Consider the following 14,228-nt stretch of genomic DNA (forward strand, 5'->3'; position numbering starts at 1 on the left):
AAGGAGGGCTTGTAAAAGGAAAAAACAAAACAAAATTTCTACTTTTCATGACAAAAATGCATGTTTTTTGGAAATGAAAAAGAAAGTGTATACATTTCTTGATGGAAACTCATCTGTAAGGACAAGGAAAAACTAAATATATATTTATGCTTTTATTTCTTATGCCAGTTTTGGTCCTCCATATCTTTCAGTGATAGTGTTGACAAATTTCACTTACATGTACAGTTAATTCATTTTAATGTATTTTACATAAATGGGATCACTTCACATGTATGAAGTATTTCTTTTTACTCACTAGTTTGTCACCACCTTCAGCTTTGCGTCAACTCCGTCATGCACTGTCAACTCCATCAGATGGACTTTATGTTGTTTTTTGTTTTTAATAATATTTCTTTTGTTTCTTGAGAAGCATCTGTCTGTAAAACTGAGTAAAAATATCACTAATAGGGTCATTAAAAATAATTTTATATTTATTTTTGTCAGATGGTGTTGACAAAGTTCTGGGTCAGGTCCATTAAAAATTTAATTTTCAAAGAAATGTTGCAACTGGGAGCCTGCACCTTAGCATCTTTACATTTCCAAAGCATTGTTTGTCATATTTGAATACATAAGCTTGAGGAATAATTGCATTTTTGGGGGGAGAAAATTGAAACCCATTTTGTCCCTCTTCTCAAGAATCACTGATATATGTGTGTGTGTACATATGCATATATATATATACATATATATATATATATATATATATATATATATAATATATATGTGTGTATATAAAGATAGAAAGGATTTAGACAGTTGGGATATGAACACTAACAGATCATCTGCATAAAGCGCATGTTTATGCTTCTCTGTACCTATTTTCATACTCGTAATCGATAAGTTGAAACGAATAGCAATTGTTAATGGCTCTATAACAATGGAAAACAGGCTAGGAGAACTTGGGCAACCCTGTCTACAACCTCGGGAGAGTGTGAAGGCGTCCGACAGAATTCCAATAGACAAAATCTGTGACCTGGGGCCAATAAAGAGTGTTCTTACATATCTAATAAACGTTTCCCCAAAATTCATAACTCTGTCTCAAAAAGAAAATTAGGTTAAATTCTGTCAAATGCCTTCTAAGCATCCATGGAAAGTATCACTTGGGGTTACGTCTTTCTTTTAGCAATGTCAATAACATGAAACAACCTCCGAATATTGTACACTCCCTGTCTTTTCTTACCAAATCCTGTTCAATCTGCATAGATAATTTTTGGAATGATTTTCTCCAGTCGAGATGCAATTTAGACAAGACCTTATAGTCTGAATTAAGAAAGCTTGGGCGTCTATAATTACAGTACTTTTATATAACTTTTCTAGGCTTGGGAAGTAATGTTATTGTTGTGAGCTCTAAAGATTAAGGAAGTGCTATCCTTTGATGATGTTTGTAAGGGGGATTAATAATTCATTTGAAAAGGTTTTAAAATATTCAATTGGAAAGCTGATGGGCCCTGGGGCTTTTTTATTTTGTAAGGATTTAACAGCAAGAGAACCTCTTCACATTTCATTATCCAAGATGTCTTTATCGGCTGTGTTAATCTTGGTTAAATGTGACTGTTACAAAAATTGTTTTATTTCTTCATTGTCAAGTTCAGATTTATATAACAATATTCTTTGAATTGCAAATTTGTCTTTTTTAGATGTCTACTATCATTTGTTTTAATATTCTAAATAACTTTTTATCTGCTGCTCCAGAAGTTTGCTTGTTTTGTTACCAAATTCATAGCAATATTTTGTTCTAGCCATTGTTGCTCCAGCTTTAGTTGTACACAGGTTGTTTTGTTCTTGAATGGTCAATCTCCAAAGTGCTTANTGTACAATACTTACAGGCACAATGCAGCCCATATTCAATCAAAAGGACAACTGAAAAACCTGATTACAGGTTTTTCAGTGACGTGCTTCACCCCTGAGGTACTTTTCTGTCGCAAGATGCAAACTTCCCATCACCCTTAAAGCGTTAAACTTCCACACAACATTTCTTAGGATTTGCTGCTGTGCACTTGCACAGTGTGAAAGAAAAGCAGGCTGTGAAGTATGAGGTGATCAGTTTTTGTGATCGGCATCAAAAGACGATCACTGATCATACACTTTTTCACAGAAATTGGTCAGTTATGAACAGTGACCAATCGATTGGCACACCACTACTCCTGGGTACTTTAATGTCCATGTGAAAGGAAAATGCTTATTGTCAAGCAGTTTTTAAAAGCAGGCATTTGCGAACTTTGTCCAGTCTTGGCTGTTCAACTTGGAACTTGGTTACTGGTTCAAGTTCTGATGAGCATGTGACCATGTGAACAAGTTCTTGTCATCAGACTGTCACATGGTGCTGACTTGGACTTCTTCTCCCACATCCTGAAGTACCTGGGCCATATATGGCACTTCATTATAGCTCACAGTTTGATGACAGTGGCATCTTGTAAAATAGATCAAAACAATAAATGACAAAATACATGCTCCCATAATGTTACATGTTCCATTGTATTTTTATAAAGATATTGTTCAAAAAAATACAAAAAACATATTCTGGAAATAATAATGCAAAGTATTCATTTTGTATTTGAGTCTTGAATTCAAAAGTAAAAGCACAGAAACTACCCTTCAAGAACATAAATGTTTCATTACAACGGTCGCACCACATGATACTTGGTCACACTAAATGATATTTTCATGTTCAGTCATGATCAACAGGCAAATAATTTGCCTCCTTAAAAAAAACAACCTTACTTCCCACATAAGGCAAATATGAAATTCAAAATCAAAACAGAAAATTGTGGGAATATTTAATTATATATATCAAATATGTAATATTTAATAGTTTTTTTTTAGATAAAAAACTACTTGGGTACCAAATATGGCAATTACATACCTACTGCTAAAAGTGACACTTGTTTTGAAATTTGAGAAAGATTAACAAACCTGTTTGAAGTCTCCAGAGATTCTTGGCAGACTGCTGGATGATGCAGCCTCCTGTTTTTGACTGGATTTCAAAATGTAAGTCCCAAAATGGGAATTTCTTGATGGTTGCACCACATGATATTTTGTTCAATGGACATTTTTGGACAAAGTTTGTTTAAATGTTATAATGGAATTATAACTAAAAATGCCTTGAAAATTCGTACAGGATGAAGAAAAGACTTGGAAAATTATGTCAATCAGGAAAGAAAATATATTTGAACTGTAATTTTTAAGATATTTTTGAAACAATAATTGATTTCGCACCACATGACATTTTGACCCTTTAAGACCACAAAAATGGCCAAGAAAAACAGCTTTTGAAAGGTTAAAAAAGATGTATATGTGGGAGATATATTACATCTGTGGTTTCTTTTTTGAGTTTAAACCTTAAAATTAACTGTACAAAGTAGAGCCAGACAAAAGGATTGGGCGTCACTTCATTGAGCCAAATCCCACTAACTCTTCAATATTTGGGTTCACCCAGTCTGTGCCAGCGGGATAAGTTTGGTACCACAAATGGCCACAAGGCGCCATTTAGACATACAAGAACTCAAGGAAGTAGGGCAATTCTTCAGACGGGTGGCTGACCAGGCTGTTGTTGTTCACTAGGGAATCTATATGTTGTTCCTCTGTGACTGACAGGTTACTGGATGAACATTCCACGGTAGGGCAGTCAGTGGTGTGTGCTTTCCGCCGTGGTTGAACCAACTCTTCTCCTACTGATGACTTCCATGACTCAAAGAAGTTCAGGCCTCGTACAGAGGCGCACAGAAGCCTCGCGCACCGCTACCGACAAAGATCGCGAGGTGGGCCGCGAGGAGCCGGAGCCCCGCCGAGGAGAGGAGCTGGATCATGACGACAGCGGAGACTCCAAAGAAACACGACTCACCTTAATGGAAGAAGTGTTGTTGTTAGGACTGAAGGACCGAGAGGTGAGCGCAGACAGAGCCCCGGAGATATAGTTTTACAGGTTTAAGTTATCTGAGATCCCAGCTAGATTACCCCAAGTCACACAACGTTAGCATTTTGTAATGCTAACTGTAGCTAACAACAAGAGCAGGCCTCGAACTTAAGCATTTTTGTAGTCTGTGGCTGAAATAGGTTTCAGTTTCTTGCGCTGCGAAAGTGAGGGATACGCTGCTGTAGCTGACCAATGTGTGTTTTTAACCAGCAAGGTCAAAACAAACATCTTAGGATAATGCACAGTGCTATCTTTTCCGGTGTAATATAAATCCACGAAATGTATTTGAGAGGCGCATACGTTAATTACATTCACTCTTATTTTATAAAGTGATTCTTGAGAAGAGGGACAAAACAGACGGATAAAGCACAACATTTGAATAAAATATACACAAAATATATTTTTTTCAAATATCTGACTAAACTAACCTGGGTCATGTGAGCACAACAATGTATATTTTCCTGGTGTTCGCTGAATATTATTTATTTTAAACATTGTAGTCGGTGGATGATGCCTGTAAAATCCCTTGTTCAGGAGTAGAACTCAATACATTATAATAGTTTAAAACAATTAAAGAAATACTAAAATTATATATTATGACAATTGAGTATAAGCAGTCATATAAATAATTATAAAAGTATCAATAAATTGAATTAAAAATCATTTTTATACATTTTCCAACTCCATTGAAATGTGTCCCTAGTTTTTGTCAACACCGTCAGACATGAAGAATGTAAAAAAATCAGGCATTATTGGGGGCACCAGAACTTCTGAGGACCCCATGACGTCGTCTTTTCCTCTTCCTTTGCTAAGAGGGCTAGTTAGCTCTGGTTAGTTTATTCTTTAGTTTTTTCTTCTGTTTTATTCCTAAGTTGCTTGTCACAACCATGATGTGTCAACACCATAACTGACAATTTACAAAACTTTGATTAAATTTTGTGAAATAAAAGCTTAATTCTGGTATACTGTAAAGATTTCATGGACCTGATGAGCTACAATATGGCCTCCTTCAGAATAACATCATATAAATTGAGGTAGTTTGGCATTTTGTCCACTCCATCAGAGTTTTTAACTGACAATGTGACTATTTTATGGAGGACGAAAACTGACATAATAAGAAATAAAAGCATAAATATATATTTAGTTTTTCAGGTCACATGACATAGAAGCTATTGAAGAGAAATACTAAATTTAAACAAACAAAAAACAAAAGGTAACAAAAATAAAAATTTTGTTAAAATGGAATAAAAAGGTAAAGCATTTATTAATTTTGACAGGAGTGTTTGGTTCAGAGATTAGTTGACAGTCCCTAATAAGTGAACCTCCGAGTGCTTGAGGGGGGAGCCAGAGAACCGCTGGCCGAAATTAGCATTCATAAATTGGATCAACCTTGAGCTAAATGCTGCTTGCTCAGCAGATATTGGAATATCCAATATCCAACTTGAAACTAACTTCACTGCAGTCGGTAACACAACAAAACCACCGGGATAAAGTTTGTTTTGATCTGTGGCCTGTAAAGATGGCACTGAGCAACTGCGCGAGACCTAAAAGTCCCACAACGTCTGACGCAGTGACGTTGGTTCCAAAGCTCTATTGACCAATAGTAGAGGAGATGGACATAGAAGGCAGCTCTTCTCATTAACATAACGATGCAGGAGGTAATGGCAAAAGGAGGGCTTGTAAAAGGAAAAAACAAAACAAAATTTCTACTTTTCATGACAAAAATGCATGTTTTTTGGAAATGAAAAAGAAAGTGTATACATTTCTTGATGGAAACTCATCTGTAAGGACAAGGAAAAACTAAATATATATTTATGCTTTTATTTCTTATGCCAGTTTTGGTCCTCCATATCTTTCAGTGATAGTGTTGACAAATTTCACTTACATGTACAGTTAATTCATTTTAATGTATTTTACATAAATGGGATCACTTCACATGTATGAAGTATTTCTTTTTACTCACTAGTTTGTCACCACCTTCAGCTTTGCGTCAACTCCGTCATGCACTGTCAACTCCATCAGATGGACTTTATGTTGTTTTTTGTTTTTAATAATATTTCTTTTGTTTCTTGAGAAGCATCTGTCTGTAAAACTGAGTAAAAATATCACTAATAGGGTCATTAAAAATAATTTTATATTTATTTTTGTCAGATGGTGTTGACAAAGTTCTGGTTCAGGTCCATTAAAAATCTAATTTTCAAAAAAAAGGTTGCAACTGGGAGCCTGCAACTTAGCATCTTTACATTTCCAAAACATTATTTATCATATTTGAATACATAAGCTTGAGGAATAATTGCATTTTTGGGGGGAGAAAATTGAAACCCATTTTGTCCCTCTTCTCAAGAATCACTGATATATGTGTGTGTGTACATATGCATATATATATATACATATATATATATATATATATATATATATATATAATATATATGTGTGTATATAAAGATAGAAAGGATTTAGACAGTTGGGATATGAACACTAACAGATCATCTGCATAAAGCGCATGTTTATGCTTCTCTGTACCTATTTTCATACTCGTAATCGATAAGTTGAAACGAATAGCAATTGTTAATGGCTCTATAACAATGGAAAACAGGCTAGGAGAACTTGGGCAACCCTGTCTACAACCTCGGGAGAGTGTGAAGGCGTCCGACAGAATTCCAATAGACAAAATCTGTGACCTGGGGCCAATAAAGAGTGTTCTTACATATCTAATAAACGTTTCCCCAAAATTCATAACTCTGTCTCAAAAAGAAAATTAGGTTAAATTCTGTCAAATGCCTTCTAAGCATCCATGGAAAGTATCACTTGGGGTTACGTCTTTCTTTTAGCAATGTCAATAACATGAAACAACCTCCGAATATTGTACACTCCCTGTCTTTTCTTACCAAATCCTGTTCAATCTGCATAGATAATTTTTGGAATGATTTTCTCCAGTCGAGATGCAATTTAGACAAGACCTTATAGTCTGAATTAAGAAAGCTTGGGCGTCTATAATTACAGTACTTTTATATAACTTTTCTAGGCTTGGGAAGTAATGTTATTGTTGTGAGCTCTAAAGATTAAGGAAGTGCTATCCTTTGATGATGTTTGTAAGGGGGATTAATAATTCATTTGAAAAGGTTTTAAAATATTCAATTGGAAAGCTGATGGGCCCTGGGGCTTTTTTATTTTGTAAGGATTTAACAGCAAGAGAACCTCTTCACATTTCATTATCCAAGATGTCTTTATCGGCTGTGTTAATCTTGGTTAAATGTGACTGTTACAAAAATTGTTTTATTTCTTCATTGTCAAGTTCAGATTTATATAACAATATTCTTTGAATTGCAAATTTGTCTTTTTTAGATGTCTACTATCATTTGTTTTAATATTCTAAATAACTTTTTATCTGCTGCTCCAGAAGTTTGCTTGTTTTGTTACCAAATTCATAGCAATATTTTGTTCTAGCCATTGTTGCTCCAGCTTTAGTTGTACACAGGTTGTTTTGTTCTTGAATGGTCAATCTCCAAAGTGCTTAGATCTTTTTCTAATTGAGAAAGCTGCTCCATTTTTTGTTTTATATGTGGGACATGAAATAATGTGTCCCCTCATATAAGCCTTGATTGCTTCTCATATATTTGAATGTGAGGAGGTATTTAAATTTACTTCCAGATATGCATTGATTTTGGTATTCATAAAAGTAAACTGCGGCTCTCGAAGTGAATATTCTATGACTATCCACGTAGGAGAGGAAGAAACAGGTTGGCAGAATTTCAATTCCATTGGTAAGGGATTATAGTCTGGCTACTAAATAAAAGCAATTTTTTATTTGTGACAGTACTGTCTGTGAAGTCAAAAACCTGTCAGTTCTTGAGTAAGTGCTATGAACATTGGAATAGAATGAATAGTCTTTGCTGGTTGGACTTAAAAACTAGGTTGTAATCGCCACTTAAAATACATCAACTGTTGCCAATTTTACAATTAAATCATTAAAAAATTGTGGGGTTGTCCAAATTGGGGCCTATAAGGACGCAAGTACTACCCTGTTTGTATTTATTACACAATCAAAACTAATCTACTGTTTTTCACAGATCTCATGTTCGGACAGCAAAAGTTAAAACTTTTTTTTTTTTTTTTCAAGTTTGTTGTGGAAAAAATTATTACCAAGCACCGTTCAGGTAAAATCACTCAATCAGATTTATTTATGAATTGAGCACAACTCGGAGAGCTCGTAGGACAATCAATCATGAAGTAATTCTGGATGGAAAGCTCTGCCAGGTAGAGACAACACATGAGTTTTATACCATGGATAAGGAATTCAAAACAAATGGGTGAGACAGTCTGGTTCTCATGCAGCTGTAGAAACAACTTCCAACCTTGTACATGTAACCCAATTAGTTCTTTTGGTAGGAGTTCACAAGCATTTCATATAACATGATCAGCAGATATTAACTTGTAATAATTTTCCACCACAAGTTACGTGCTGCAGCTTTAAGCACATGTTTGATGTGAAAGTTCGCTGTCCAGTGGAACGCGAACAATGCTACGTCTATGAAATATTACGTCTCAGTAGTACATAGCGGTGAGAGCAGAACCCAGCGTCTTACACAGCTAGCTCAATGAATGAAATTATTTTCATTATCTAAATGAACCGTCCTCTTGTCCCTGGTCAAACGGAGCACTTTTTTTTGTCCCTGAAGTTCAGAAACTTCACGAGGATAGGTCTGATGCTCTCCCCAGGCGGTATCCTCTCTTGATGGTGACCGGAATTAACATTTAATCTTCTACTCCGGTTTTCCAGATCATCTGTTGTCTCTTCAGAAAAGTGATCTCCTTCTCCATTTTACCTATGCGTGCCTGTGCATCGGAGAGGTTATCTTCATTAGCTCCGACCCTGGTCTCCATTTTCTGTATCTGTTCGGCCAGCATTGACAATGATGATTCTATCTTTGTTAGTAACTGTTGTATATAATCGTTCTTTTGGTTTATATTCCCTTTAAGCTCTTCTTTCAATTCACAGATAGCCTCATCAGGGATTTCAATGTTGTTTTATCTTGATCAGCCGCCATCTTCCCCACATGCGAGGACTCTGCCTTGAGCTGAAGAACTTCCAAAAAAAGTTAGACTTCGGCTACAATTGGTCAGGTTCGAGTAGAAAGTATTTGTCCACTTTATTTTAAGAATAGACTCTACATCTGGAGCAAAGCAATTATTGGTATTGAGTCATCGCCGCTGAGGCCTACCCGGAGCTCACAGTCACGCCTGCATCACTTGACTCCGTGAACGATGACTTTGATTTTCTGCACTGTTATAGAATTGTAGGCTGCTTGTAGTTTTAGAAATCACAGCAGAAGGTTTCTAAAACTCCACATGCATCCAAATATTTAATTAACATTAAAGTAGTCACGTTCAAATCGGCTCTTCTCCCTTCGTTGTGGAGGATGGTTGTTTACAGTACAGGGAATTTCTTGTAATATACATAGTGTCAAAGTGGCACATTACAAGAATAAAAAATAAAAAGAGTAATCTCACCAGTATTTCTGCCATCACCTGACGAGGTCCCCATTGCCTCCTTGACATGGTCACTCCACTGTGCACTGTACTGTTCTTCTATTTGCACAAACTCTGACAGCCATTCCATCTTAAAAGAAGCGCATTTCTTTTTTACTTTAGCTTGATGAGTTGATGTCCCACTGCCCGTTTGGTTAGACATGATAAGATGTTAGCTTTCGCGTCTCTTAACTGCGCCGCACTATTCTTACCTACCTAATGTGCAACGGTGCCACAGTGCATGTGACCAAGCACGTACACACAATAGCATGCGATGATTGGCTGCGTAGCTAAATTGAACTGTATTGTATCATTTGCTGGACACCTGTGACTCACTGAGTTAGATTGCAAAATAGTACAGAAAAAAAAGTATTGGTCCATAGTGAAAACTGATGTCTGAGCTCAATGTGCAGTTTACGTTGGACTTTATTTTATGCGCTGCATAGATTTTCTTGTGTGCTGAGAATGTGCGAGCAGTGCGCTATTGTCAAGCGCATAGCTTAGGGGGAACATTGACTCCCAACTACACCATGATTTGGAGACATTAAGGTTCATCATGCAACTGTAGTGACAAAAAAACCCTGGACTGAGCCAAACCTTTATGTCAGTGTACACATCTTCAAACAGCAAATAAGGTAAATGGCTCACTGTGCACTTAACTGAATTACTCACCTTCAACAACATCAAGGTGAATGTAAACATCATTGATACTGGAGCAGACCAAATAAGTGCATGCTTCTGGAGCGAGAGGCGGGCTCATGGGGCAGAGCAGCCAATCAGAACATTATGAGTGCCATGTTTGAAAACTCTGGAGTTTAGTTTTTGATTTAACTATCAAACAAAAACACAAATGTCAAATGAAAACGCATGTCTCAACAAGAATTAAATGTCAGATGAGTGTCAGAATAACAGAAGCTGATTGTTTCTCTTCTTTTTAAAGAAAATCTTTAAAAAGATTGTTTTTAAAGAGCTACAATAATCAGCTTGTAGCTCTGCTCACAGCTGATTATTGTCCCTTAACCCTTGTGTTTACAAATGGGGTCCAACTGACCCTACACCTGTATCACTTGTATCATTTTACTTAGTCCTCGTACGTTTGCCTCAGTCCTCACACGCACAAGGGTTAATCATACACTTTATTTCTCACTCAAGTTTTTTATCACTGTTGGTCTCTTAATAGGTCTTCCTCTTAAAAATGTGTTAAACACTGGACTTCCAATGCTAATGGTATGGACGATAGATAAGCTGATTAGAGTTGTGGAGCATTCACAAGCTGTTTGTTAAAAAAGAGCAGTAATTAATAACATGGGGATATAATGGCATCTATTCAAGGATACTCTGCTAATTCATATTTTCCATGTAGAGAAATTGCTTTCACTATTACACTACTCAAAATAAAGTGAACACCTAAACAAAATATTGTAACTCAAAATCAGTCATACTTTTGTGGAATGTCACCAGTGAAGTGTTACAATAAGTAACACTTATTGTGAATACATTTCACCTGCTGGTGTGCAAATGGAACACACAACAGGTGTAAATGAGAGGCAATTGGCATTACAACTCCTACAAAAGTAACATAAAATACTGTGATTTACCATGGTGCAGGGCTACACGTCCTTCTGGAACGACTGCATATCATCGGGCTTGCGGGGCTGCATGCTGATTGAATTGGCCCTACGAGGACGCCTTCAGCTGGAGCCATGTGGTGTGAGGAGGAGAGGTCTGCTGTCCAGAAAGGTACAACTTCATGGTCTGCATTGGGTGGAAGAAATGGGAATGGAACTTCTGATTTTTAGTATTGCTGCTAAACTGATTCATATAGTTTTAACCATCGTTTACATTTGAAACCAGATATTTACAAACACTAAACATACACATGTTTTTCTCCCTGTCTGAAGTTAAATCTGATCAGACTTGTTTTGTTTTAGGCCATTTACTTTAGGAAATAGAAATAATTTGGGTTATTCTAACTGAAATAAACAAGGGAGAATTAGTCTCATTTAACTCCAGACAATGAGAAAAATGTGTGTATATCTTTTTATTCAGTGTAAATAAATATATAGTTTCAACTAGGCCTGTCGCAATAAACAGTAAATCAATTAATTGCACGATAAATTAAAATGAGCTTGATAATAAAATGAGGGTGATAATATTGCTTGCTTGTTTTCGTCTCGCTCTCTTTCTACCAAAGAGACTGGGTGACAAAAAGCTTCACTCTGGTGCCTCTAGTTACTCTTCCCTTCCTGGGTAACGGCTAATCACACAAAACCTTGGTTTTCCGCCACTCGGGGTGAACCTAAGTTGAACAATTTTCAACTTTCTTGTGTAGTGTCACTAGCCCGTGTGTGCACGTCTGCATGTATGAGGTAGAAATTTCACATGCACGAATTACGGCTGTTGCTTCACCACGCAAGCTACATAGAAGTGAATGGAGAGGGAGCAGTGCTGTCTCCCGTCACCATGTTTACCTGCATCTGTTACGTGCTATGTTTGTGGTTTCCTACCACAGAGCTTAGCATAAATGCCCCGGAGAACCGCTGCTTTTAGGCTGAATGTGACAGCTGGCAGCGCTTTGGATTTACATTCAAACCTGAACCTGTGGGCCTGCTATATGCTATATTAGGTAACACTTTATTTGAAGGGGGGGTGAATAAGACTGTCATGACACTGTCATAAACATGACATAACACCTGTCATGAATATCAATAAGCCTTCATGAATATTTATGACTGTTGTCAAAAAGTCTCATTTGGTAAATTATGACACTTTTAATACAAAGTTGACATTATTCAAAATGTCTTTATGTCAACTTGACATTAACCAATAAATCATTACTGTTTAAACTTTACCTTTAATAACATAAAGTTACCTAATTTTTAAAGTGCAATCAGTAATACTTTTATAACAAATTTATATCAGTAATGATTTCTTGGTTATTGTGAAGTTGTCATAACAAAGACATTTTGAATAATGTCAACTTTGTATTAAAAGTGTCATAATTTACCGAATGACACTTTATGACTGTTGTCATAAATATTCATGAAGGCTTATTCATGTTCATGACATGTGTTATGTCATGTTAATGACAGTGTCATGATAGTCTTACTCACCCCCCTTCAAATAAAGTGTTACCCTATATTATAAGTCATAGCGGGTCTTATAATATTTGTTGTTACTACAATGTAATCATTGTAGTTGATTACATGCAACTACAATGTTATCATCCGATGCAGGTTTCCTTGCTTAGGGGAAAAAAAAAAAAAAAAAAAAAAAATTCAACCAAAGGGCTGTTTCGGTCCACTATCACTGAGGTATTTAATCAACAAAATACAAAAGGCCAGTGCAAAATAGTGTGCACTAAGACAGCTTGCTTAATCACAAAAAAGATGATTCTCTTTTGATCTAATTAGAAACCCACCATTTTGAAAAATCTGCCAACATTTGTGTACTGCACTGCACAGAATTAAGTTTATGCCTTTTTTCCCCCACAAAAGTCCTTACTGGCAGTAGAGCCTGTAACAGCCCAATGATAAATAAATGTTGAAGGGCAAGTTTATTTACAAAATCTTCATAACGCAATTCATTTATTTATTGTTTATGTATTTTGAACATTTAAAAGTTCCAGTGTTAAGTGTTCTTTAGAAATTAGTTTATTGATGTTTGAGAGGGTGTATTTGCATTGTTATGCCATTTTATGATATTAGTTAACAATGATCTCAAAATGACAATATTTATCGCAATAATTTCTGGGACAATTAATCGCCCAGCAAAATGTTTTATCGTGACAAGCCTAATTTCAACTGTAGATGTTTGGAGATGAGCAAACGTACTCAAGCTTGCAATGCTTCTTGAAACCGGTCATTTAATATAAAACTATAGATGAACTTAGGAATGAACTCCCTATTTGTGTTCTTCATTCCCAATATACCCTGACAAATGTTTTTCCACAGCTCTAGTAGAAGACATGAATAATTCTGCACCCTTTGTAACTTACAATTCTTTTTTTTTTGACTGGGTGTTTGTCTTCTAACTAAAATTCCCAGGTGCTTTGTAAGTCAGATGCTCCAACAGGAGATGTGCTTCTGGATGAGGCTTTAAAACACATCAAGGAAACCCAGCCCCCAGAGACTGTGCAAAGCTGGATTGAACTGCTGAGTGGTGGGTTCACATATTTTCTCTGAAACTTTTACTGTGAAAATGTCTTCACCAATATATTTTTGCTACAACATGCAACTGTTGTAGGGAGATTTTGATAACATTGCAATAATGTAATTATGATAAAACATGAATGAATAATTATTTGTAATTCCAGACATGAGACAATACTGCTTAGTTTGGCTGTATTTCTCAGAGGATTAAAATGCCATGGTTTCTAACCAGGAGTGGAAATTAGCACCCGTCACTGGCCAAATGCAGGTAAAAGTATGAAGTGACTTATAAATTGGAGCAACGCACCTGCCACTGTGGCTGGTTGACAATTTGAACAGAAAAAAAAAAGTTCCATTCAGTTTGAACTTCTGTCCAGGGGAGGACTGACCATCTTGAGTATAGACTAATGCACATACTGTATAAGGCCCTAGGCTGTCATAATTTAACAAAAAAAAGTACATTAAATATAATTTTTATTGACTGTGACAGCCCATCGGTTGATTTTATTGATGGACATTGGGCTTATCCAATGCAATCCTTCAGTCCTCATCGCACCCCCCTCCCTCCTCGAGGTTATAAATGGCTCCATTTAAGC

The 14,228-nt window shown here is 36.2% G+C and overlaps 1 protein-coding gene across 1 annotated transcript in view; it reads left to right on the forward strand.

Moving 5' to 3' along the window:
* Positions 1–3,454: 3,454 nt before the first annotated feature.
* Positions 3,455–14,228, forward strand: part of LOC106937193 (Golgi phosphoprotein 3) — a 48,919-nt gene continuing 38,145 nt past the window's right edge. Inside the window, exons 1-3 of the mRNA XM_015018592.1 lie at positions 3,455–3,923; positions 11,090–11,221; positions 13,528–13,642. Of these exons, the coding sequence (XP_014874078.1) occupies positions 3,714–3,923; positions 11,090–11,221; positions 13,528–13,642 (457 nt within the window). The 5' untranslated portion in view covers positions 3,455–3,713. The remainder of the gene's footprint in view (positions 3,924–11,089; positions 11,222–13,527; positions 13,643–14,228) is intronic.

The sequence above is a fragment of the Poecilia latipinna genome, unplaced genomic scaffold (assembly GCF_001443285.1).
Source record: "Poecilia latipinna isolate Pla-1442-1.1 unplaced genomic scaffold, P_latipinna-1.0 Scaffold2292, whole genome shotgun sequence".
Classification (NCBI taxonomy): domain Eukaryota; kingdom Metazoa; phylum Chordata; class Actinopteri; order Cyprinodontiformes; family Poeciliidae; genus Poecilia; species Poecilia latipinna.